This window comes from Empidonax traillii, unplaced genomic scaffold (assembly GCF_003031625.1).
Source record: "Empidonax traillii isolate 1590-97213 ecotype Southwest subspecies unplaced genomic scaffold, ASM303162v1 scaffold1000:size392382, whole genome shotgun sequence".
Lineage (NCBI taxonomy): Eukaryota > Metazoa > Chordata > Aves > Passeriformes > Tyrannidae > Empidonax > Empidonax traillii.
In genome coordinates this window covers 114092-139414 of record NW_020956193.1, presented here as the reverse complement: position 1 = coordinate 139414, position 25323 = coordinate 114092, and the positions used below count along the sequence as shown (strand labels likewise).

Genomic DNA, 25323 nt, shown 5'->3' with positions numbered 1-25323 from the left:
GGGAAAAACTGGGATCAGGCTCTACCAGAGCTCACAGGCAGGGGGGAACAGGGAACAGGGAAGGAAATCCCTCACACTCCATGAAAAGGAGGCCAGCAGGAGCCGCTGTAAACATCTGCTGAGCCAGAGCTGCTTCTGCACGGATCCTCCAGCCTCAGCCCCAGCAAAACACACGCAGTTCCCAAAGAGTCCGGAGCGCTTCTCTCTCCCTAAATCCCCGCTCCTGGATCTGCTGTGGATCCTGGCAAGGCGTGGGGAGCGTCCTGGGGTGCTCAGCAGGGCACACACAGCCCCGGAGCCTCATAGAGCATCTCCACCAGCAGCTCGGCGATGTCGGCGTCGCCGATGACGGGCCGGAAGAACAGATCCGTGATGAGGGCGGGGGGGATGGATTTCAAGGTGGAGGCGACCAGTAAAATGTGGGAAAAGCGTCCCTGGTCCTCGGGGTGCAGCGGCTGCAGGAGCTCCTGGAGGGCTTGCTGGGCCTCCCGCTGCAGGCTCTCGATGTAGAGGGAAGCCCTCAGGCCGGGGATGTCTGTGAGGGAGAGGAGGGGAAGGCGGTGATGAAGAAGGATGGAAAACAGCCCCGGGTTTCCCCTTTGTTCCCACCCTTCCCTGTTTCTTGTCTCACTGATGGGATGTACACAGCACTGCTGTTCCCCAGGGATGCTGTGTGAGGGAGGAAAAGCAGTTAACTGGGAAAATCAAGTAAAGGAACCTGGGGTTTGATGTCTGCAGGGCAGGCAAAGTCCTCTGGCTTTTAGCACTACATTTGACATCCCTCCACCCCGCTTCCCAGTGCATTTGGGAATGACCAGAATTAGGAAGAAGGTGACCAGCCCTCTCTGCTCTCCCACCTGCCCAGCTCTGAGCATCTCCAGGCCAAGAGGTCTATGTTTGCCCAGGGAGATGGTGGAGTCCCCATCCCTGGATGTGTTAAGGACTGGCTGGATGTGGCACTCAGTGCTCTGGTCTAGCTGACAGGGGGGTGCTCACAGGTTGGAGTCGATGATCTCGGAGGCCTTTTCCACCCTCAGTGACTCTGTGATTCTGTGTTCAGGTGCCAGCTCCGGCCGGCAGAGCCACGAGGGCCTGGCACTCACCTGGGTTGAAGAGGATGGCTCCCTTCAGGTAGGCGTATTCCTTGGGGCTCAGATCCAGGCTCCAGAAGGTGTTGAGGCAGCACTGCAGCCGCTGCACTGCGGCCAGCGTGGGCTGTGTCCTCTCAGGCTCCTGCCCTTTGCTTTGCCCGCTGAGGAGGATCTTCTTGAGCATGCTGGGGGCCGGCGCCTCCGTCACCTCGAAGGTCACCATCTCCTGCACCAGCCCCAGCAGGAAGAGGGGCACCCAGCAGCTGTCCAGCAGCAGGAGCTGGTCCTCCTTCGGCAGCAGGTGGAAGGAAGGCAGGTTTTTCATGAAGCTGATGGTTTTGACCAGCACGTCGGAGGCCGCCTGGCAGGTGACGTGGGGCGTGCGCAGCCGGACGGTGCGGCGCTGGTGGCACAGGCAGCGCTGCCGGGCCCGCCCGGGCTGCAGGTTCTGGCTGAGGAGGGTGTAGAGGATGGCAGTGTTCTTATCCTCGCCGTGGCACTGGCACCTCTCGCACTCCATGCCCGCAGCTGAGCCGGCTCCTCGGCGAAACTCCTTCCCGGTGGGAGACGGACGTAAAACCCCCTCCTAAAATCTCCGTCCTCCCAGCTCTGCCAGCCCTGGGGCTGCTCCAGCCAGCTCTTATAAGGCTGGGTCACCACTGAAACACCCCTCCACAGCCTTGACCGCCCTGATTAAGCCGCCCTCATTAAAAAAAAAAAAAAAAAAAAACACCACCCAACCAGCCCCGCTGTCCCTGGGCTGATTGGCCGGGGGCAAACGAGTTCCCAGCGCTGCGTCAACAGCCGTTTTCTCAATGAATCGCTGTCCCGGCGGGTTGGGCCTTATCAGGATTACCCAAACAGGATAAACAGGGTCATTACCCCAGGCTGTACCATGGCACCAAGGCCCCCGAGCTGCCAGGAGCTCTCAGACAAACACGGGGCGCCCGTCTGGGCCCCGGCGTTCAACGGCCCGGCCTTGGCAGGAGCAAACCTGGAAGTCGCGTTATCAGCGGCTGGTTCTGCCCGGCCTTGCTCGGGAGGCTCCTGGTGTGGTTGGGTGGGGGGAAGAGGAACCTGGTGAAGGGCTCAGGAAAGGGCCACAGGTGTTGCCTCTCAGGCTGGAGAAGGGCAAATGCTCCCATGGGCAGAATGAGAGAAAAGGGAAGCTGGGGGGTTTCGGGCTCTGCTCCCGGGGAACGAGGGACAGGAGGATTGGGAACGGCCTTAAGTTGTGCCAGGGGAGGTTCAGGTTGGATATTGGGGAAAATTTCTCCACGGAAGGGGTTATCCAGCCCTGGCACAGCTGCCCAGGGCAGTGGTGGAGTCCCCACTCCTGCAGGGATTTAAAAGCCATGTGGATGTGACACCTGGGGATGTGGGTTAGTGGTGGCCTTGGCAGCGCTGGGGGAATGCCTGGAATCAACTATTTCAGAGGGCTTTTCCAATTTTTATAATTCCACGATTTTCACCATGAATTACCGGCAGAAACAGGGGGGACCTTTGAGGGAGGAGGAGGAGGAGGAGGAGGGAGAAACTCCCCAGGGATCACGTTGGACCCCAGCCCTGGGGTGCCGCGGAGGGAAGGGGGGCGCACGGCGGGTGGCAGCGCCGGGGCCGCTTCCGTGACGGCAGAGGGTGCCGGAGAGTCCTGGTGCCCGGGGGGGGGAGGGGGGTCCCGGTGCCCGGTGGGGGTCCCAGCAAGGCCCAGGACCCCCGAAGGGCCGCGGGAACCCTCTCGGCCCGTCACCATAGCAACCGCGTCGAGCCTCGCGCCCCGCCTCCCCGAGGCAGATTGACAGCGCCCGCAACCAATCCTCGAAGAGCACCGCTCGGATTGACAGCCCATTCGACCAATCCGAAAAGAGAGCGGCGCGGCGGCGCGCTGTGATTGGCGGTTGGGCAGCATTTCCGCGGGCGCCGGTTGCGGTTCCGGCAGGGCCCGGTGTGGCGGCGGCGGCGGCGGCAGAGGCGGCGGGATGGGGCTGAGCGCCGAGGATGCGGCCGAGCAGGAGGATCGCTTCGACGGCATGCTGCTCGCCATGGCGCAGCAGCACCAGGGCGGCGTGCGCGAGGTAGCGCCGCCACCACACCGGGAGAGCTGAGGGGGGAGGAACGGGGCGGGGGGGCCGGCGCGGCCTTCCCGGATTCCGCCCCGGCACGTGGGGCGCGGGAGGCACGTGCGGTGCTGCGGGAGCGGAAATAACGGCCCCGGGCAGCCCCACCAGTTAATTAATTAACGGGGTGCTGACCCCCCTCACGGATCCCACCGGGATCACCCTGGCTGGGGGCTCCGGGATCCCGGGTGCTGCCCTGCAGCGGGGTTGGAGGGTGTGGGAGCCTCCCACTCACAAATAGTTTATAAAAACACCCACAGCACGGAATTCCTGGGAAATGAAGATCAGCCAGGAATATGTGTGTTCCTATATGGGTTTGGGGGTGCTGGTTGGTAACTGTTCACTAATCAGTGACCCCTGGCAGGCAGCTGGTGGTTATTGTGTAAAAATAAAGAGTTTGCACACTTCAAGGCGTGCAAAAGAAGCAAAATGAGGTGTGTATATATATATATATATATATACACATCCCTGCCCAAATTCCTGCCTCGGATAACAGTTTGGGGTGCGGGAACAGGACCTGAGGGTAAACTGCTGCCCTTTCTTCATGCAAACCACACAAATGCCTCTTCTGGAAGGTGGGAATCCAGGAGCTGGAAGTTTTCTCCAGGAAAACAGTCACAGGGCTGATTCCAGGATGGTTTTGGCACAGGCACGGATGGGGAGGACAAAGGATAAGGGCTGATCCAGAGACAGGGGGTGGCTTGGAGTGACCTGGTCTCACTGACCCTTTCCTTTTCCACCAGCTTGTGAACACCTTCTTCAGCTTCCTGAGGAGGAAGACAGATTTCTTCACTGGGGGAGAAGATGGAGTGGCAGAGAAGGTAAAAAACGAACCCTTGAGCTTTTAAACCCCTTAATTTACATCCCACTCGTGTCTGTGCCGGGCTGAGACTTCCCTGGATTTGGGTGCGCTCGGGGCACCAGCAGCTCGTGGTGTTGCTGGAATCCATCACAGCAGAGAGGAAATCCAGGAGCTGCCCCTCTCTGAGGTGAGGAACACACGATTGCCTGCTCAGATGGCACCAACAGTGCAGGTTTTTCTTGCCAGGCTCCGGCCAAAGGCTTGTTTGGAAAGCAAACCTGCCAGACACACTGACTTAACGGTGACACACCAGGGGTGCTGATAACCCCGGGTTACCTTGTTTGTTCACCTCAGGAAGAGCACAAAGTCCACGTCCCCTGCACAGGCAGCTGCACCTTTGGCTCAGGGCTGGATGGAGTGAGAGCATCACCTGTGCTGCCCTCACCCAGCTCCAAAGCTGAAGAATTAAGTTTTACCTCAGGGAAATATTTATTGAAGCGCAAAATGGCCAGGCTCCCTGAACATTCCCTTCTTATCCATACCAGTATAGCAGCTGTTCCTCCTCCTGGACTGCTGGAACTCCACCAGTTGGATGTGTTAGGGCAGCTTTTAGTTGCTTGCATGGGGTGTAACATCCTCTGTCCAGTCCCTGAGGTGGCAAAGCTGAGGCAGGTAAGAAAGATAAACCCCACTGTCACTTTACTTAGATTAGGGAGCAAATCTCCCCAAATTCCTGGGGGCTCTATGCTCCCAGGGAGTGAAACCCTGAGTGGCGTTTCAGAGGTGAGGACTGTCCTGGCCACTGTCCCTGTCACATCTGTGCCTGTAGAAGAAAAGGGTTCGTGTCCTGGGGGGGCACCTCTCAAAATGCTTCGTGGCCTCCTGAGGAACTGCTCTGCACCACAAAAAATGGCAGAAGCTGCTTCCCCAGTCCTGCTCACCCTTTGGCATGGAAGGGAAAGAGGACAGGGTCACTGTGTTTTTTTGGGTGCAGCCCTTGTGGTGTGGAGTGAGGGGGGTGTGGGTGACACCCACAGGCTCGGGCAGCGTAAACAGTTCCCTCACCGTGGATCATCGTGGGCTTGGGGACAGAGTCTGGGACACACACACACACATCTTGGATCCTGTATCCCAGGAGACACTGGACTTGCACTGTGTAAATAAATCCTGCTTTCCTCTCTAAAACAAAGCAGAAATACCCAGGGCTTGGTTACGAACTACAGGGCTTTTAGCTGTGAGTTGCTGGAGAAAAGCCCTGAACCCCCCCTGGAAGTTTCTGAAACATGTATAAATCAATTTTCCCCCTCTAATTCCATCCTCAGGCTCTGTCTGTACTGTTTTCTGGGGCAGCCTTCAAGCTCACATACGTGCTGCCCTGCACAGCAGCCCTGGCTTTATCGACGTGGGGCAATTGCTCTGGCTCCCTGCCTGTGTACTCAGCTTCCCCTCTGAGCACGTGGCCGTTGGCACCAGGGACCTTGAGATTTTGCCTCTCAGTAGTCACAACAACCTTTGGGGAGTTTGGAGGGAGGTTGAAAGAAAAGATTTATGCAGGAACTGGCCCCTCTAGTGTAAAACACGGGAGGTTTTCAAGCATTTCTCGTCTCAGTCGTGGCACTGAAGCTCCGTCTGGGGAAAAGCCCAGTCGTGGGAAAGGTCAGAAGCAGGTAAAAAAAGCTTGGATCCGATGTCCCTGTGCTTCCAGCTGGCCTGGATGTATGAAGTAGCTGTCAGGTGGCTGGGTTGGGCATCAGCTCATCCTGCTGGAGTAGCACAAAGGACAAAATACGTGGAGAATTTTTATTCCTGTGTTATCTCCGTGAAGATACACACCTTGTGTAGGGAAGAACTGTAGGAAGGGCTACATTTAAGTATTTAATAATTACTTAAATATGGGCTATTTTATATTTTTTTCCTCCCTTTTCTCTTACTTTTCTTCTGTATCTTTGCTCCTGTCTCTCAGCTGATCACAGATGCTTTCAACCACCACAACAAGCTGGCTCAGAAGGAGCGGAAGGAGAAGAAGGCCCGTCAGGAGGCCGAGCGGCGCGAGAAGGCTGAGCGTGCTGCCAAACTGGCCAAGGAAAAGCAGGAAGCCAGCGAGCCAAGGATTAAGGAACTCACAGATGAGGAAGCAGAGAGGCTGCAGCTTGAAATCAACCAGGTGAGAGTGTTGTCAGGGGTTTAAATGGGTTAAAGTTGCTCAGCCTTGTTCCTTTTTACAGTCGTGGCAGCATGAGGACAAAGGGAATCTTCCCCTTGGTAGTACCTTTTTCCTGTAATTTTTTTAAAGGCTGAAAAATTCCCTGTTTTCAAAGTCTTGGATGCAGTTCCCAAGTCCAAGCTTAAGAGGCTGAGGCCATCTAGTGCCTGGTCAGGAAGTGACAGCAAGTGCCAGCACTTGGCTGAGTGTTGTTTCCTTCTCTTTTGAAACAGAAGAAAGAGGCACAAGGACAGGTCAACAGTGTCCCAGTGAAACCCTCAGAGGATGAAGGTGAATCAGATTCTAACAAACAGGTAAAACTCACCTGGGGAATTTATTTTAGAAGCACAGAGTGGTTTGGGTTAGAAGGGACCTTTAGAGCTCATCCACTTCCACCCCCCTGCCATGGGCAGGGACACCTTCCACTAGACCAGTTTGCTGCAAGCCCTGCCCAGCCTGGCCTTAGGCTGAGAAATATATTTCTGGACAATCACGAGAACTCCTGTGAATGGGAGGGGATGTCCAGTCCAACTTTCTTTAAAAATACACTGAGTTCCCAAAGATTTCAACACAGTTTGGGGTTTTTTTGCCTTTTTTTTTTCTTGTAATCATGTTGTAACTGCAGCATCTATTAATTTTGGGGCTAAATTTATATGGCTATCAAATACAAACACCTGACCTGAAATTCTTATAAACCCCAAGAACTCTTGTTACAAGTGAAAGATAAATGGAAACTTGAAAAGCCTTTTTCTTTACACCTGAATTTCTCAGGGAACAGATGATGAAGAGGAAGACGAGAAGGACAAAGGAAAACTTAAACCCAACTCTGGCAATGGAGCTGACCTTCCAAATTATAGGTGGACACAGACTCTTTCAGAATTAGATGTAAGTCCTGCTTTATTACCAGGATCTGAGGACTCTGAGATAGGGAATAAGAGCAGGTGCTGGTCAGAGTGATGGAGCCGATTCCCTGTGTCTCAGCGTCCTGTAAAGTTTTTTAATTGTATTTAACAGCAGCATTTCAATGGCTGGGGGAGAGCTTGGTAAACTGAATACAGTTCCCAGAAGCTGTAGCTTGCCAAATTTTGGCCTTGTTTTAACCAGACATTAAAATCTGCTTCCCTCTTAATGGCCCCTTGTGTCCTTTTACCTCCCTCTCACTCAGTATCTGAAGAAAAATAGTTTGTGCTGCGTGGAACCAAGGCAGAAAGTCTTGGAACAACAGCACAGGTGGGGAAGGAGAGAATTCACTGCCCAGCTCCTCAAAATCTGCTCTTTTTTCTGCTCCAGCTGGCCATCCCTTTCAAGGTGAACTTCAGGTTGAAGGGGAAGGACGTGGTGGTGGATGTGCAGAGACGCCGCCTCAAGGTCGGCCTGAAGGGCCACTCTCCTGTCATTGACGGGGAGCTCTTCAATGAGGTGAAGGTGGAGGAGAGCTCCTGGCTCATTGAAGATGGTAAAACAGTCACTGTGCACCTGGAGAAGGTAAGGGAATGGTGGGGGAGGATTCAGGCTTGGCTGCCTCTTCCAGGGGTGGAATAAGGGTGACAGCCCTGGGCTTTGTCAGGTGACCACTGTGGTTGTCCTTGGTGCAGTGTCATCGGTGCCATTGGAACTGGGATATTGCAAGTTGCCCCCCTTTAGCCTAATTTCAGGCTAATCCAGGATATCCATGGATTTCTCAGCAGTTCAGGAAAAGCTGGAGGGAAATCAGGCCCTTTAAAGTTGTTCCTTAATGGAATAATGGCATGTTTTGACATCTGTTAGTGACATGAAAATCCAGGGAGAGATCCTATTGTGTCCCATCTCGTGTCCCTCACTGCCTCCTTTCTGGGCCTCTCCAGGTCATTTGTTTTTAATCTCATTTACCTCATCCCAAATGTGACATCTGGCACTCTCCCAGATCTCCCAGTTGTGAAAATTCCAGCTACCTGAAGTAGCTTGAAATAAAAACCCTTTATTCCTCTTCAGATTTTACTAATATTTAGGAAACTGTCAAATAAAATTCGATTCCAGCAGCTTTTTCCCCATGACTGAGACTTAAAACTCCTAGAGCAAGTCCAAGAAAAATAAAATACTTTTGCTTCTTCGTCCTTCAGATCAACAAGATGGAATGGTGGAACAAACTGGTCTCCACAGACCCGGAGATCAACACCAAGAAAATTAATCCAGAGAACTCAAAGGTGAGAACTCCTCTGTTTCGTGGGGTGGAGCCTTGTCAGGAATGGGCTCCCTTGAGCCAAGTGGTTCCAATTTTGATCCTGTTTTCAGTTGTCAGACCTGGACAGTGAAACTCGCAGCATGGTGGAGAAAATGATGTACGATCAACGACAGAAATCCATGGGCCTGCCCACGTCTGATGAACAGAAGAAGCAAGACATTTTGAAAAAGTGGGTACACCTCGTTAGTCTGTGGGGTTTTGCCTTCCCAAGCCCTCCTCCTCTTCCTCTTTGGCACAGATATGTGAGGAGAAAGCAGGTTGGCCTTCAGTCCCACCTGTGCTTTCATCTGCATAGTCACTGAATTGCTGGCTGATCACTGGTGTCCATAAAAGCCTGTGGGGGTAGAAAGCCTAATGGGAAATTCTGGGATTAGCCTAGCTCTGGAATTGTCCTAATCTGCTGATTTCAAGTCCAGAAGACATGTTTGGGACTGGAGGTGCCATCTCTGCTGAACTTTACCATGGTCTTGATTGCTGTCTAATCTCCCTCGGTAGCCCAGCTAATCACCCCTCCCTGCCACTTGCCACCAGGAGCTGGTCCCTAAGCCACTTTTATGGCTTTATTGCCCTGTTTGGCAGAAATGCACCGTGGCAGGGAAATGGCTCCTGGGGCTCCCAAGGCCGTTCAGAAAGGGGTGGAGGCAGTTCTGGGTCACTGAGCTGCTCTAGCAGGTGCAGATCCGCATCTTATCTCCGGGTGGAAGGAGGATCAGTGTAGCTGACCTGACTCCGTGTTTCCCTTGGCTTTATCCCTAGTGCCAGAAGCTTCCTTGTGGGGTGTGACTAGAGCAGAGACCAGGCTTGCTGAGTGCCTGCTGAGTTAGTGGAAGGGGAGGTAGCTCTGCTCCCGGGAAGTCCACATGCAGGACACCTCGCTGGCGAGGTCACTTGTCTGGTGCTCTGGGAGGTTTGGCTTCTCTGCAGATTGGCTGGCAGAGGATGGAGAGGAAGTTTAGACTTTGTTCAGGCCAAAGGGGACTCTGTGACACCCAGGTGGGTGCTGAGCTCTGCCAGCGGAGCCCTCCTGGCTGCCAAACAAGGACATTATCCTCGCAGCACAGATTTCCCTGGAAATGGAAAGTGGAAACGCCCTGGTGGCATTCCAGGTGAAAGCCTGAGATGGGAACACGGAGGAGAGCGAGGCCTGCCCTTACTTGTGCTCTGTGTGTGGATCCTCCACATGGGTGTGATGAGTTGTATCCCCTGGAGAACAGGTCACAGGAGGAACTGGGAAGCTTCTGCATGCACACATCCCTCCTGAGCACTCCTAGGCACAGGGCACGGGGCTCTAAACATTCTGATGTGGCACCCTAAATCCAAATATTCCCTGGAAGGTATCCCTGCCCATGGCAGGGGGTTGGAACAAGATGATCTTTAAGGTCCCTCCCAACCCAAGCCATTCTGTGACTGTGCTGGTACTGCAGTACATTTGAAATCAGGTTGTACCTGGTATGAAACCAGATTCCTCTGGTCACGTCCTCCATGAGTTCTCACTGTCAGAGCACTGGAGATACTCCCCAGCTGACAAGGCTCAATCTTAAATCATAATCTGCCCTCACAATCTCCCCTCTGCCCCACAATCAGTGCTGTAGCTGCCACGTGTCCACCTGAGAGGTAACGGTTAAAGGATGTCTGATAATTAATAACTCCCGTGTGTCTGGACTTGCTGACCTGGTAGGATGGCAGGAATGCTGCTACCACTGACCCGAGGAAAAGGTGTTTGTAGTCCAGGGAGCATGTCCCAAGGAGCTCAGCAGAACATTCCCTGCTGTGGAGGGTGTGGGGACAAAGCAAAAATCCTTCCCTCCCCAAACAGGGCTGTTCTGGCTCCTGCTGACTCACCCAAGCTCTTGTCTTTGTTTTCCCTGCAGGTTCATGGAACAGCATCCAGAAATGGACTTTTCAAAGGCTAAATTCAACTGAACCCTCCCTTTCTCCCCCCCCTCTTGCAGTCAGCCCGTTGAATGGGGCAGGATGTGTAGGGTTGGATATTCCTCACCTTTGGGCAAGTAAAACTTCCAGCGTCCCCACCCGAGCCTGCTGTGGAGGCAGCTCCCTGGAGTCACCCCCAGTGTCCTGTGTGGAGCAGCCACAGCAGCTCCAACCAGCTGCCACAATTCCCAAAGGGCACTGGGGAGAGGAGGAGGGATTAGAGAAAAAAGAAAAAAAAAAGGGTGTTAGGGCTGAGAGACCTGAGAGGTTTTGGGATATGTCCTTAATGTACTGCTTTGCTTCCCTGGGCTCTTCAGAGCTGCTCGTCCACTCTTTGCCAGTTCAGTCTGGCAAAGGCACCTCCTGAGTTTTACTCCCTCCTGCTCTCCTGTGAAAACGAGGGTCAGTTTATTTTGTGAAATAATTTTCCTGCTGCCTTCTCGGGAAGGGAAAACAGCAGTTCAAACCCACAGCTATTGCAGCAGAGGCAAACTCTGCTTCTCCTTGCTGCTGCTCCTGTTCTTGCCAGAAGTGGGGCGGCTGGAGGGGTCAACCTGCTGTCCTACAGCAAGGAGAGTGTGTGGTGTGGGCAGGGGAGGATGTGTGGGGGCTCAGGGGGTGCTGTTCCTGCTGGGATGTGTCTCCTGCCTCTTTTCCAGGGGCCTCTCTCCCTGCTGATGGGCGTCACTGCACTCCGTGCCGAGCTCCTGCTGACGGGTGGCATCACTCTGCATGTTCATATCTGTTCAAACTGCAGTGCAACATAAAGGAAAAAAAAGTGGAATATTGCCAGGCAGAGTGTGTGGTTTCTCCTGCAGAAGGGGTCTGGGATCCAGGCTGGGCAGAGCTGGGGTGCCAGGGGGGCTGCTGGCAGGGGCTGGGGTCGTGCTCTCTGCTGCCTGTAAATACTTTTTGGGTTCCCTGCTCTGAACTGGTGGTCTCCCTGCCTCAGGAAGAGGCAGTGGGAGCTGCATGTCTCTCAGGAGCGCTGCTGAACCCCATTCCCACCTTAAAGCCTGGGGGCTGACCAAGGCTCATTTCTCCAGGCTCAGCTCACCACTTAGCAGCACACGACCACACCAGGAAGCCACCCTTGTCCCAGGTCTCCTTTATGACAAGCTAAGGAGGAGAGTGTCATGAAATCCTGGGCTCTGGCAGTCCAGGCAACCCCAGATCCTGCTCCTGTGGTCCTTCCCAAAATGTTTCCACCTCCTACCTGAGGGAGGGGGCACAAATCCTGCTTGGGCAAAGTCCAGCCTGGCACTGCACCTGGTGTGGTGGTGGTGGTGGTGGGGGAGTATTTTTTTGAGGAGTACAACACTTTGCCAGTTTTATAGGTTCTTGGGGTCATAAAACAGCTCTCAGCTCCGTCAGGGCACTGCTGCTGCTCCCTGGAGGTGCTGGAGATGGAGGAACAGGGCTGGGCTCTGCACCTGCAGCAGGATCCTCATCCACCCGCCGGCCCCTCCTAAGGGACAAGCACAGGCAGGCACCAGGGCGGTCATAAACCAGCAGAGTCCATGGCACCACCCCCAGCCCAACCTGTTGTTAGTTCCCCGTTTCCTCCTCAGCCCTGTATCCAGCACCAGAAGCTCCAAGCCCGACCTTTTCCCGAGGGTTGGCAGCTGCCTGGATCTGGCAGCACAGCGGGAGCAGCCTGTTCCAAGTCCAGGGCTCCCTCAGTGTCCCCAACCCCAAAATCCTGGGGCTGTTCTGTCCTCAGGTTGGGAGGAGTAACGACTGTGAAAATCCCAAATGTGCTGGTTGCAGGTGGCACTGGGATCTGGTGTCGCCTGCAGGAGGCAGCTGAGAGAAGACAAAGAGAAAAGGCAGCAACAGGAAACCCCCCCGAAGGGTTTTTGGGGGTGCAGGAGTGTAATTTGGCCTTTCAGGGGGATAAAAGAAGGCGAACAGCCCTGGGAGAACGAGGCCATTGCTGCTGCTCCAAACCCAGCGGGGGTGAACGGCCGGGGGGGCCGTGTTTGTGAAGCACAGTCGATCCCAGTGCTATCCCTGGACTTCAGCCCCTGGGGCCAGCGGAACAGAAGGTGTTTCTCCCGATGGCCTTGTCCTCTGCAAACACTCCCGCTGCCACCGATTACCCCCCAGGCCAAGGTGAATCAGGAGCACCCTTTTGCTTCCAAAGGCAGTTCCCCCTGGAATAAAACAGGCTCTGACAATGCAACCCTCCGCCTCAGTCTGAGTTTCTGGAGACCACGGAGCAGGGAAATGCTGAGGGACACTGGGATCCAAACCCTACAAACACATCCTTGTCCCGGCTCCCTGCAGATGCTTCCCGAGGCTGGGAATGGCCCTGCTGGAGGGTGACAGGTGGTAAAGGCCCTTCTTGTCTTTCCACACCTGAGCCAGGTCACCCAGAGAAGCTGTTTTGGTGCTGCCACCCGCCGGAGCTGGAGCTGCTGGCACATCCCAAGCTCCTCACCTGCCTGCCCAGGGTCCCTCCCCTGTGCCCCCTCTCTAAAAGCAAAACCTTGCAGGCACACAGAGTTTTCCATAGGGTAAAAAGTTTTCCCCAGCCTTTTTTTTTTGTTTGTTTGTTTCCAACAGCAGCTCTTGGCTCAGCTTTTATTAATGACTACGGCAGCTCAGACCATTTGGGAAATATCCCAGACTGCAGGGCTGCTTTGGGAAGAGTGATAGAACAGCAGAACCCCAAGGAGGGAAACAGCCAGTGAGTATTTCATGTTACTGCTCAGTTTTAGGAGGAGCCTCAGCTCCACTGTTACTACAAGGAGCAGGCTGTGAGGAATTAGGGTCCATCCATCTGCTTTCCAAGGTCTAAGCCACACTGAAATAAATAATTCAGCAGTTCAGGGTGTGGGTGAGGAAGAAGAATTCCTTTAACACTCCTGCAGCCATTCCCTGCCGAGTTCCCAAGCTGCCTTAAGCCAATCCCAGGGAACCACTGTGGGGTGGCTCGGGCTGGGCAGCACATGGATCCCCCAGAGGGATCAATCTCCAGAGACCCTTCCCAGCCAAGAGAAGGCAGCACTTAACCTGTTCATGGCTCTGAAATCCTTCCAGGAAACACATCTCTCCAGCTGGTCCCGTGCACCGGGGGAGAACCCACTCACACCCACACCCCCCGTCCTCTGCCCTGGGAGGGCGAGGGAAGGTCAGGGAGGGAGGGAATGAAGCTCTGCAGGTTATCCTGAGCTTTTGCAGTGAAATTGGGAAGCGCAGAACTGGTCCTTCAAGTCACAGGGTCAGAGGCTGAGCCAACCTCCCTCCCCAGCCATCAGGGACAGCAGCAGCTCCCCAGCCATTCCTGCACTTCCTACCAAGGCCTGGCGACATCACAGGGACAAGGTGGAAATTCCCAGCCCCAGGCTCAGGTTTTCCAGAGCTCATCAACCCTCAGGGAAGGTCCAGGTTTCGCTGCATGCCAACAGGCACTTCCCCACAGGCTCCTTAATTTGCAGCCAGGCACCATCCCGGTGTTCAGCCCTCTGAACGATCCCCCTGGAGCTGCCAAATGGATGGAAAAGTCTTTGTCTACCTGGCAAAGCAGGAATCAGCCCCACTCCCTGTGCATCCCCCACCCAGGATTCCCGAACTGATGGGAGCAGGAAGGTGAAGGACACAGCACAGGTAAAGAGTTCATCTTTTACTTTATAAAAAAGACCAAATCAGAACATTTAAGGCCAAGGAGTGCAAAAGAATCCCGTAAGACACCACAGGTGAACCAGCTTCAGGAACCACCGAGTTGAAAATCTTCCTCTTAATGAGTTTTTGGGGTTGGTGTTTGGTTTTTTTTTTTTTGGGGGGGGGGGAGGAAGGGGATTGGTTTGGTTTTTTTATAAGCTTAATCCATACACATTCACTCTTCACACACAGACCAAGCATTAAAAATGGGCTATTTCACCTGCTCCAGCGGTCGCAGCTCGTTGCAAGTCCAGCTCACCCCTCGTCTCCAAAGCACAGCCCACAGAGCTGCTGTGTGTCAGTGTGACCCATGCTGAGCCCCAGTGCACAGGTTTGAGCAAACTTGTCCAAATAATCCACTGAGAAGCAGAAACCAGGCGGGTCCACCCGTACGGGGGGAGGTGACCACACACGGCTCTTCTGGGAGCCCCAGCCTGGCCTTGCTTCAAGTCTTCTTGTATAAACTGGGCTTTTCACAAACCAACAGCTTTAAACACAAAGCAGGGAGGGGAAGCCAAATCCCAGGCTCGGTCTCTCCCCTTTATTTTCAATCTGTCTCGCTCTCTCAGCGTCTCCAGGTGTGGTCTCAGCAGTGCCCCTGATTTCTCAAAGCACGCTCTGAAAAGCCAGTGCTTTACAAAACCAGGCTCTAGCAGGGGCTGGAACTGTCCATGTCAAAGGATTTTGGCCTGTTAAATAAGCTTGGCTGCTCAGGAGAGGAATTAAATCCTTCCCCCCTACCCAACCTCCTGAAGAGTAATCACAGGCTGTGAAATAATAAAGGCACATTTCAGTTCAACTTAGGCACATTTCAGTTCAATTAAGGCACCTTTTAGTCCAATTAAAACGCATTCCAGTCCAACTAAGGCACAAAAACACAGTCCACACCAAAGCACAGGGCCTATTTTGGGTTCCCTCTCTCCCAAAACCAGTGGGTGTGTTCATTCCACGGCTGGTAAATCCAACCAAGTGTTTTCTATTCACGTCCAAGGACACCCAAAAGTATAAACAAGTCCCGTGGCCGCACGTGTTTACTTTCTGATAAACAACCAAGTGGCAACACCACAGATCCAGCTTCCTCCTGCTGCAGTGCTGCAGCCCTCAAGGTCACCTGGCACTGTGCCCTGGGGGTAGCATTGCCCCATCTCCTGCTTCCCACTGCCTGCTGGAGAGGAGCAAAGGGAAGGAGAAGGTGCTGAGGGGAAGGAAAGGACCAGCAGTGCTTCGCAAATCCCCTGCAGACACTCTCAGGAGCCTTTTCCTTTCAAAGCAAGCCACTTTTAAGGCACTTTCTAGCAAACACAAGGAAGTTAGAAAGAGTTTCCCCCACCTGCCACAGTCCTGCTTCCAGGCTCGCCCAGCAGGATGGGCTTGGCGGAGGAGTGAGGAAGAGCTGGGACTGGCAGGGAAGTCCCAGGTCAGTGTGTGCTCCTGGGAACACCTCACAGCTTCAGTTCACATCAGGCTGGCAGAGCTGATCCCCTTAGTCTGCTCAAGGGGGGTGAAGGAAGCAGCTGAGCAGCCATCCCACCTCCCCTGTCTCAGGAGACACACCAAGAGGCCAAAAATTAAATTAACTCCTTTTACCTGAACCTTCTCCTCACGAGGCAGCAGGAGATGACACCAAGGGTCAGCAGGGAGAAGGTAGATCTGGCTACTGCAAGCACACAGGTTTTTGGGGACCAACCCAGCCACTTTAAACAGAGATTTGGGTCCCTAGAGGGGGATTTGGGTCTCTAGAGCCTCACCTCAGCATCAGCACCAACACAGAGACACCACCCAGTCATCCCCTACCCAAGTTAACTCAGGCAATGCCAGGAAGCAAGAACTGTACAACAGATCCCCAAAGCAGGCAAAGGGCTGGGCCACTGAGGCTGCAGGAGCTAAATGTTTAAATTTACAGAAATCACAGAGGCACAAGTTATCTGATACTTCCTTGTCCATCTTCTCCTCCCTGGGCACACACTCCGCCTCCCAAGTTCATCAGCTCCACAGTTCTCCTCCTCGATGTTTTGTATCGTCCAGAAAAAAACTCCAAATATCCGGTGAAATTCAGGCAGCAGGAGGAATTTGGCTTCAATAAAGGACCAGGGTAGACTGGGCTGGGGGGGAAAAAAAGTGGCCCAAGCACACTCCATGTGGAAAGAGGAGGAATGTGACTGCAGCAAAGCCCTGGAATGCCTGCCCTGGAATGCTTCGGTCCTTTAACAATACACCTGAAGCAGAGGTGCCCCAGACGAGTCAGTCTCTGTGTCTTGGAAAGAGGAATCTCTGCTTGTTGGAGAGCCTTGGAGAGGGAAGAGAAAGAGATGGTGACATTAGCCAGGGTGAAGCACAGCAGTGGAGCACCTGGCAGGTGGGGAAGAAGGTGCCACAGAAGGCTTTGTGTATCATGAGGGAGGAGAAAGCCACAAAAAGCCCACGGGCAGGGAACAACCCTGCCTGTATTGTAGCCATCTCCTAGGACAGATCTGTTATTATGCAGGAGGAAACTTGTCCTTTAGCCCTGGGCTGCTTTTTGGGAGGATCAGAGCTCAGGGGGACAGCCCATCACTCTCCCCTGCTTCCCTTTTGCACGGTTCCTTTTGTTCCCAGGTCTCACCCAGCTGTGACCTTCAGCGGTCACACCCCAAATACAGCCCCAAACTTTGGCGAGGCACACAGAGGCTGAAAGCTCCCAGGACAAATACTGTGGAAGGGCAGAGAACGCTGCAGACTTGGATTTCAATCCTTTTCAGAAGGACCCACCAACCCGGGGAGTGCCCTGAGCTCCCGTCGCTCCCGAAGCCCAAGGGAACCGAGGGGATTCTAAAGGGCAGGGTCAGCTCAGCCTTGGGGAGGGTGGAAACTAGAGGCCCATGAAACAGGGGAGGTTCAGGGCATCCCCCTCACTGCTGTGATGCCCCTGCAGCCCAGGCCCCCCTCCAGGTCCCTCACCTGCGCTGCTGTGCCGCCTCATGTTCCGGGCCATCACATCTGCCGGCGTTTCTTCCGATATTTGCACGGCCAAATCTGGAACGAAAAACCGAGAGGGCCTGAGACAGGAAAGGATGACTCAGCAGCGAGGAGCCCTGTCAGGGAACACGGGGATCTCCAGGAGGCACCACCCTCAGGGAACAGGGGAGGTTGAGTCTGGTTCTCCCCATTGCTTCCACCATTGTCCCTGTAACCTGAGCTGTGTGGTCCTTGAACACCAGGAAGGAACAGCAGCCTCCCTGCTAATCTGGGAAGCACAACACCCACTCGCTTTCCTCTGTTACTTCTGGATGTCTCCTTGACCTCCACACCCAGCTTTCCAAGGTCTTTCTGCAACAAACTCTCTTACAACCTGTTCTGGAGGTCGGGCACTTCAGGCTGCTCCGGCGAGGAGGGAGCAGCCCTGGAACAACCAGGAGGCACTGGCACTGTGGAACAGCCCTTCTCTCCTTTTTGCAGGGACATTTACCGTGTGGAGGAGGTCTCAGCAATGAGGAGACACTGTCACAGTAGTCTAAAGGTGGCATTAGACAGGTAGCACATGGGACAGAGCCAGCTGAGTAACTGGACATCCCCTGGCACAAGCAGCTCGTCTGGTCATACCAGTTCAGTTTGACTCACGGTCTTTCTGCCCCGCTCAGAGGTGCAGAGGAAAGGCAGAATCACTGCAGCAGCAGCAGCACAAACCCTCCTATTGCTCAGCATAAACCTCACCGGCAGGGAAAGACAAGCTCAAGAAAGGCACAGCACAGTGAGGGTGAGAGGCAGAGGTCTCCATAAGGCCCTCCATTCACATATCCCAGGAAAGCAAATTAACCCATGCATTTTAAGCCTTGTAAAATAAAGAATTGAGAGCACAGCTGCTGCAGCAATGCAGGTGCAGATGTACTTTATCAGAGACACAGAAACCTGAAATATGTTCCATGGATCCAAATACACACACTGCACAGTTCCATGCTCATCTGTGCCCCCAAAAGAAAACAAGCTAAAGCCCACCCTGAGGACAAGACAACAGCTCTCAACCCCTCCCCACAGCCACACCTCCGTGGCTTGGGTAACACAACCAAGCAAAGCAGCAACACCCAGGGACCCCACATACCATCCTGGCTGATGACCATGGACTCCAGCATCGTCTCGTTGCCGCTGTCGGGCGCGTTGCCCCGGCTGGACTTCCCCTCGTGGCTCTGGCCGCCCGGGAGGGAAATGTGGGGCCGGACCCTGCTCTTGCGGGTGCTGATGCGGATGATGCCTCGGACCAGCCTGCACTCGGCATCCTGCTCGTCCAGGTTGTAGTCCTGAGTTATGCTGTTGATGAGGTCCGAGATCTTGTTGGTCTTCTCCAGGAAGACGGTGTCCGAGGTGCACTTGGCCAGCTCGTCGATCTGGTGGACGCTGAAGAGCTCCGTCAGCTTCTTGAAGATCAGGACATCGATCTGCCTGCTGGACATGGAGCCGTTCAGCTCACTGATGTCCACGTCAGACTCGTGGAAGGAATAATACTCCTCCGAGCTCCGGTGGCTGCTGGGGAGCGGCGGCTTTTCTATGCTGTTCCTGAAGGGCTTCTCCAGCAGCTCCTTGCAGCAGGAATCCGACTCCAGCTGGTGGCTGGGGCTCCTGTTCTGGTAGACAGGAATGCCCTTGAGTTTCACATCTGGGTAACTGAAACTGCTGCCCATGCTGGACTTTTTGATCTGGTTCCCATTCTTCTCAGCAGGGGAGACGTTGGTGGGGCTGTTTGGCAGCCGCCCGTTATAGTCTCCGTTCTTTCCATCGTCAGTGGAGGGCTCGGTGGGCCCCGGGTAGGGGATACAGACACTGCAGTCCTGGAAGCAGCCCCCACAGGTCACTATACAACAGAAAACAGCCTTGTACGTGTTCCAGGCCTGAGACAGAGAGGAGCAGCACAAGCTCTGGTTTGGGGGAGCCTCTGCTGTGCCAGAGATAAAGGTGATTGTCTCTGCCTCTCTGCCGTTGGAGTCCTTGAGCTCAGCCTTGCGCCCCTTCCTGTCCCGCATCTGCTGGGCTCGGCTGCGGCTGGGCTTGATCTCCGGCGTGGAGCCGCTGAACACCTCCAAGCTGACATCCGTGTCCTTGGCCGCCCGTGTCTGCAGGGACACGGCCTCCTGGCAGGCCTGGCTCAGCTGGCGGTGGCTGTTCAGGTCCTGGGGCAGTCGTGTTTTCCGGCCCAGCATGGCTCAGCGCTCGGGCACCTGCGGAACAGGGAGGGCTCAAGTCACGGCTCTCGTCATCACCGGCCCCACCTCAGCGAGCTGCCCATCAGCACAGAGGGGCCTGGCAGGCAAACTCAGAGATTCTCAGATTCAGCATTTCAGTTTTCACAGGGATGCCTCACGCTGGGGCTCACGCTGTTCCCACTTGTGGCACAGAGAGGGAATCCAGCCCCTGTTTTGGGGCTCTCCGACTACTCAAGCTTTGCTTCCCTTTGGTAGACGCTCAAACCAGGCTTTAAAAGGGCTATTTTAAGACATCAAAATCCTTGCAACCTTCAGAAGAGGTGTCAGGGCTCCGGAGCAATAAACTCACAGCACAGCTGGAGGTGGAGCTTGGAGCTGACAGGCTCCAAAGGGAAAGTATCTTTTTTTAATCAACTCCCCTTTGTCTCGCATTCCTCAGGATTAGGCTGGGCCCTGACAGCGCTTATCCATTTCAAAACACATCTGTGCCCAGGAGGAGATGACAAGCAATCCATCATTATGCAAGCTGCCAATTCAGACTCCACATTATTTGGTGCTATTTAAATTCGGGGGGGGATTTAGCAACGCTGGCGTTGCTAACACTAACGATTTTTGCCAGTCATGCTAGGTAAGGTTGGGTCGTGTCAAACACTTCCCTGTGAAAACCCGATGTCTTCATCTGGATTAAGGAAAAGATCTTGTCAACAAGTTGGTCTCAAATCACTCCTCAAGGGAGCAAAGCCTTTTACAAGCCCTACTAGGGAGATGCCACAGCAGACTCCGCTCAGCTGTTTCCCTCGTTACCAACATGACTGCTCCAGGTCTGCACGCAGGAGTAAACAGTTTTTACAGCATCCACTGTCACATTTTATCTCCCCAGAGCCAACAACCAGAGCTTGGCATGTTAATTCTCCCTGTTATTCATCTTTTTATTATTAAAGCTCGGCACTGGGTGATGCTGAGTCAGGTCAAGGCTGTCACTCTCCATTTCTGTTGCTGCTGCCCTTTATCCCAGGCTGTGGTGGGCCCCTAAATTCTCCATGGTTTCCAAGCTTCTTGGCTAACACTGCTTTCACCCCCAAGAGATCCTTTTAAATACTAATTAGGGTAATTAATAAGCAGTGAGAGCCCAGCCATAGCTTAAATGTTTTAGGACTGTCCTTGTTGCTCTGCTATAGACTTTCTATAGAGCACCTCAAGCATGAATAAATTAATCTGTCTGACCTTGTTGGAGCATTGCCTCTTTTCCCCTGTTTTTTTAAACAAATAGAAACATTTTCTCCACAAAGGAACAGGCCCAGACTGAAAGCCAGGCAGTTACAGCACACCACTGCTTTCCAGGAATATTTTGGCTCTGTTACCTTATAAAAATTCATCCCAGGAGCTCCCTTTGCACATTCCTGGGCAATATGTTAAATAAAAAGCCCCAGATGCTGCAAGTTCAGTGCTGAGCAGGCAGGGCTCCCTCACCTCAGCATCAGTGGAGAGTTTTGTTTGCTTTCTGTTCAGAACAACGAAGTTTTTTTCCTCAGCTTCATCACTGGTTCAAAATTTAAAAAACAGGCCAAAAGCATCTGAGCTGCACTGAGGACAGAGCTGATTACTGGGATGTTTCTCCTCATCCTGAGGTCTCAGGAAGAGATCCAATATCTGCACTGCTCACTTGTGTAACAGCAACACAACACTCTGTGTTCTTTGTGTTGACTTATACAACAAAATATGAGATTCTGAAATTTCAGAGCATCCTGGACACAAGGAAGAGTGTGAAAAAGAGCTGCAAGGACAGATGTCAGAGACAGGCACCTGTCAGAGTCCTGGGCTCCTCCCTTCCCATCACAGCTCACGCTTCTGCAACCCCTGGATCACACGGGAAAAGCTCCCTTGGGAGCACGGACAAGACACAGCTCCTCAATCCAGCAGCTTCTCCAGCACAGGCAACAGGCTGGCCTGAAACCCCCAGCCCTAAACGAAAGCTCAGACCAAAATCCACAACCAGGGGATACTCACAGGGGTTGTGGCTCTCCCGCTGCTTCCTCTGCTGTCACGCAGGCGCCGTGTGAGACGGGAGAAGGTCCCTCCAAAGAGCCTCAGCATCTGCTCCAGAGGAGCAAGGAAGGGTTCACAAAGGGTCTGCACATCTAAGAGTTAGCCCGGGTCTAAGATCTTCATTGTTCAGGAGACAGGATTTCCTTGGGAAGCTTTTTTAAAAAAAAAAAAGCTAAATTAGGTTGTGAACCTCCTTAATTAGCACATGGGTTTGACAATAATCATATTGCTGGTGTTGCTGGAAGCCAGGGAACGTCTCCTGAGTTCAGGAGACAGGGTTTGCACAGGGATACAAGTTCTCTTAACTCCACGACATTTTCCAAGCAGCCTTGCCAGGAGCCAAAAGCCACTCTGTAAAGCTCCTGTTCTCCCTGCTGACACCAGGCAGTGACGGAGATCCTGGCCCAGAGTAACGTGGATCCAGCATCTTCCCTGTCCCTCTCAGCTATCTGGGATCTGAACAGCCCAGCCAAGGAACTGCCTCTCACCAAACACTTCCCTGTGCCCCTCGCCTAAAACCAGCTGACAGCCAGGACTCCACCACGCCGCAGGGAAACAAAATCTGGCCCTTCTTTCTCCCACATGAAGGAGAAGGAAGCAGGGAGACCTGCCTGGGCACTAAACAGAGCCCCCTCTGCTTACTCTGAACCTCCCGATGTCCTCCAAACAGGGGATTTTTGGGGAGAAGAGAAGCCGGCAGCAGGGACAGCCCCATCCCAGCCCGGCCTGCCCTGCCCCGCACAGGGTCCTGCCACACTCACTGAAGTTCCCCAGCCCTGGAAAGCTAAGCCGACCCCAGCAAGGACCAGGGAGACCCGAAAACTCGCGGGGAGAGCTCCCACCACTTCCAGCCCCCCCGGGAGAGCCCCGACACCATCCCCGGGGCCAGGGCGGGGAAGGTCCGGGAGCAGCGGGAAGCGACAAGGCGGGGGAGCCCCGGGGACGGCCGGGGGCAATGCGGGGGGATGTCCCCCAGCCTTGGGGCGGGGGGATTCGGGGTTCCCCGTGCCGGGGGAGCCCGGAGCGCACGGGGAGGGCGAAGCCGCCCCGGCGGGGGGACGGAGCCGAGGGGCGCGGGGGACTCGGCGGGGAGAGTGTACGACGGGATCCCCGGGGCGGTGATGGGATGTCCCGGTGTCCTTCCCTCCCTCCTTCCGTGCCGGTCGCGGCCTGCGCTGCCCCCGGGGCCGGGAAGCGCCGGGGAGCGGCGGGTGGTGCCGGCGGGGTGGGCGGCGGGGCCGGGGCTGATGGCGGGGCCAGGGTCGGGGTCGGGGTTGGGGCCGGGGGTCGGGGCCAGGCCGGGGCCGGGCCGGGCCGGGTCCCCCCGGCCGGCGTTACCTGCGAGCCGGGAGCGCCGTCCGGCCCCGCCTCACCTGCGCCAGGTGAGACACGTGACACGGACGGGCCGCGCCGAGGGACAGGAGAGCGCGCCGGGCGAAGCGGCTCCATCCCACCGGGAATGCCCATCCCACCGGGAACACCCCGCGGCCCTCCCCGCCGGGGATCTGCGTCAAAGCAGCCGGGCAGCCCCGTCCCCAGCGGGCTGTGTCCCCAGGTAGCGCTGGCTCCCCGGGGATCGGCTCCCCCCGCTAGGAGCCCCGTGCCCACCCCCTTAGGGTCTCCAACCTCAGGGATCCCTGTCTTGAAGGATCCCTAACCCAGTGTATCCTCATCCTCAAGGATCTCTGTCAGGAAAAATCCCTGCCTCAGTGCATCCTAATCCGGAAGGATCCCTGTCATGAAGGATCCCTATCCCAATGGATCCTCATCCCCAAGGATCCCTGTCCCATGGGGTCCCTGTCTCAATGGATCCTCATCCCCAAGGATCCCTGTCCCATGGGGTCCCTGTCCCAATGGATCCTCATCCCCAAGGATCCCTGCTCCAAGGGATTCCTATCCCAATGTCCCTGCGCCTCCGAGGATCCCTGTCCTGAAGGATCCATATCCCAAAGAGCTGGGCAGTTCAGATCTTTTCCTGAAGGCTTGGAAAGAAGGATGAACCCCCTTGGGAAGGTGGCAGCAGGGAAGGAGCCTGGCAGAACAACAGCTCTGCACTGAGGCTGCTGCCACTTTCCAAGAGGAAAGAGAGAAATCAGTTTAAAGGATGGTGCCAACGCCAAGAGTCTCCTGCCTTCTCTAAAGGGCACAGAGACAGTGTTTATTTATTCAAGCCTCTGGCACTGAAGCCCAGCCGGTGTCGTTTCCGTGTCCGGGATTTCATTCGTGGATAACTCACAGCACTGCTTGGAAATGTGTCCTCTCCTCTACCAGGTGCCTTGAGCACAGATCCCCGGCCATGAAACCTCTCCTGGCACTGTCCCAGGGAGCCTGGCATTTTCAGGATGAGCTGAGCAGCACAGTGTGACCCCCTGAACCCAGCACCACTCAGCTCCCAAATTTTTCCCTGTGTCCCATCACCTCCCACATCCCAAACTGCTGATGCCGGGTCCAGGGTGGTGGGACAGGGAGCTGGGCCAATCCCAGGAGTCCTGAGGTTTAAACCTGAAATCCTGATGCAGGATTCCTTCCCTTACACTGAGCCAGGATGAGAGAGCAACGCCTGGGCCCCCCTGCCCTGATAACTGGGACACCCGGGGACAAACTTGCAGAGAGGCTGGGAGAGATGGCACCAACATGAATTATTTGCTGCCTGTGACAAGGCTTTGCTTTTCTGGAGCACATCCCAGTGCGGGGCTTTAAAGAGGCTGCAGATGAGGCCAGTGCACATCCCTTAGCTGTGTCCTCCTGCTGCCTGCATCCCTGTGGGAATACCGGGGACCGGGCTGGAGGTGGGATGCAGGGTGTGGTCCCATCCCAGTGTCCCATCCCGGTGATTGGTGCCTTGGCAGAGGGGCGCTGGCAGGAGAGGGAGAACAAAGCTCCCACCGGGCTTTTGCATCACCGAGGTTTATTCTGAGCGCTGCTAATTGCAGCCTCCTCTGCTAAATCATTAATAGCTCGTCAGCCCGGGCAGAGATCCTGCAGTGCCGGAGGGTTTTGGGGACTCAGTCACTGACTTACCTCAGGGCAGGGGCAGTTCTTTCATTCTCCTGCTATTTGCCTTTCCCAGCTGCTGTCTGCTCACTAGTGGGACATGCTGGGACAGCCTGGGGACATGGTCACCTTCAGCCTCACTGCCCAACAAACCCAGCCCATCTTTCCCCCCTGCTCCATGTTTCTGTGTCCTTTTCTCACCCCAGAGCAGGGCCTGGAGCTGGGAAGGCGACAAGCAGCGCAGACGTGGGAGGTGATCCAAAAAAAGCAATTATTTTCTGAGCAGGTGGTGACGGAACGGGCACCTCCTGAGATCACTCCAACCTCTGCAATTCAGGGGTTTCACTTTGGGGGGAATGAGGTAAGCTCAGAGCGAGGCAGATCCCAGCCCTTTCCCCTTTCGGGGCTACCCCTGGAGATCCACGTTCCAAAGAAGCAGAGAAAAAAACGGGAGAGGAGGATGTTCTGTTTAATTCCTGCCTGTCCCCACAGATTTTTGGGCACGGGGAGCAAGGGCAGAGCTTTAACCCCACGATGCAGCAGCGGCCCCTCAAATCCCACACCCCATTTCAGAGCAACATTTGTATTAGATACACGAAGACTTCAGCTTTCCCACAGCCTGGAAAGCAGCCTGCAGAGCTCGAGGAAGAGCCGTGGCCGTTCCTCCGACCCCGGGCGGGTGGGGGTGCGGTGTCTGCCGGGGACGAGCCGGCAGCGGGGGCTGGAGCAGTGACGCAGCAGGCGTTGACGCCGCTCCGGTGCCTGGCAGACGTGTGGCAGCCTGGCAGGAGCAGGAATGTGATGCAAAGCGCAAGAGATGAGTTGTTTTTTTTCTTTTCCTCCTAAGGTAAGGGAAGCAAAAATGTCACCAGCTCCGTGGGCGACATCCACTGCAGGCCTGGATGTGGTATCTGCTTGGAACGGATTTAAGCTGGGGTTTTGTTTTTGGCTTAGGCTTTTGCTCTGGTCTGGGGGTGGGATGAGAGCTTAGCACCTGGTTTCTGTCATCCCTTTTCTCCTCCCTGCTGCTCCGATGTGAAACACAAGCAGGTTTTACCCCACGCACCTACATGAAGATGC

At 54.8% G+C, this 25323-nt stretch overlaps 3 protein-coding genes across 4 annotated transcripts; 1 reads left to right on the top strand and 2 right to left on the bottom strand.

Moving 5' to 3' along the window:
- Window positions 1-6: 6 nt before the first annotated feature.
- NR0B2 (nuclear receptor subfamily 0 group B member 2) lies at window positions 7-2252 on the bottom strand. The gene is made up of 2 exons (XM_027903941.1): window positions 1104-2252; window positions 7-535 (listed from the first exon to the last, which is right to left on the bottom strand). The coding sequence occupies exons 1-2, from the start codon at window positions 1609-1611 to the stop codon at window positions 273-275; spliced, it is 771 nt and encodes a 256-aa protein (XP_027759742.1). The 5' UTR covers window positions 1612-2252; the 3' UTR covers window positions 7-272.
- A 766-nt stretch (window positions 2253-3018) lies between these two features.
- Window positions 3019-11152, top strand: NUDC (nuclear distribution C, dynein complex regulator). Of its 2 annotated transcripts, XM_027903938.1 has the most exons (9): window positions 3019-3166; window positions 3952-4029; window positions 5974-6174; window positions 6447-6527; window positions 6985-7098; window positions 7504-7698; window positions 8313-8396; window positions 8485-8603; window positions 10306-11152. In XM_027903938.1, the coding sequence occupies exons 1-9, from the start codon at window positions 3071-3073 to the stop codon at window positions 10355-10357; spliced, it is 1020 nt and encodes a 339-aa protein (XP_027759739.1). In that variant the 5' UTR covers window positions 3019-3070; the 3' UTR covers window positions 10358-11152. The 2 variants fall into 2 exon arrangements, with proteins under 2 accessions (XP_027759739.1, XP_027759738.1); XM_027903937.1 differs by lacking the exon at window positions 10306-11152 and having other exon boundaries at window positions 8485-8751.
- Window positions 11153-14834: 3682 nt separating this feature from the next.
- KDF1 (keratinocyte differentiation factor 1) lies at window positions 14835-21397 on the bottom strand. Its single transcript, XM_027903933.1, has 4 exons — window positions 21211-21397; window positions 18108-19218; window positions 16970-17044; window positions 14835-16319 (listed from the first exon to the last, which is right to left on the bottom strand). Exons 2-4 carry the CDS (start codon window positions 19198-19200, stop codon window positions 16237-16239), a joined length of 1251 nt encoding a protein of 416 aa, XP_027759734.1. The 5' UTR covers window positions 19201-19218; window positions 21211-21397; the 3' UTR covers window positions 14835-16236.
- Window positions 21398-25323: the final 3926 nt, after the last annotated feature.

Bases quoted from the DNA above. Each gene is read 5' to 3' on its own strand.
- NR0B2 (XM_027903941.1), bottom strand. From the start codon at position 1,611: ATGGAGTGCGAGAGGTGCCAGTGCCACGGCGAGGATAAGAACACTGCC. The intron at 536-1,103 runs GTGAGTGCCAGG...TCTCCCTCACAG, and splicing joins AGCCATCCTCTTCAACCCAG to ACATCCCCGGCCTGAGGGCT.
- NUDC (XM_027903937.1), top strand. From the start codon at position 3,071: ATGGGGCTGAGCGCCGAGGATGCGGCCGAGCAGGAGGATCGCTTCGAC. The intron at 4,030-5,973 runs GTAAAAAACGAA...CCTGTCTCTCAG, and splicing joins AAGATGGAGTGGCAGAGAAG to CTGATCACAGATGCTTTCAA. The intron at 7,099-7,503 runs GTAAGTCCTGCT...TTTCTGCTCCAG, and splicing joins AGACTCTTTCAGAATTAGAT to CTGGCCATCCCTTTCAAGGT.
- KDF1 (XM_027903933.1), bottom strand. From the start codon at position 19,200: ATGCTGGGCCGGAAAACACGACTGCCCCAGGACCTGAACAGCCACCGC. The intron at 17,045-18,107 runs GTATGTGGGGTC...TTTTCGTTCCAG, and splicing joins CATGGTCATCAGCCAGGATG to ATTTGGCCGTGCAAATATCG. The intron at 16,320-16,969 runs GTGAGGGACCTG...TCCCTCTCCAAG, and splicing joins GAGGCGGCACAGCAGCGCAG to GCTCTCCAACAAGCAGAGAT.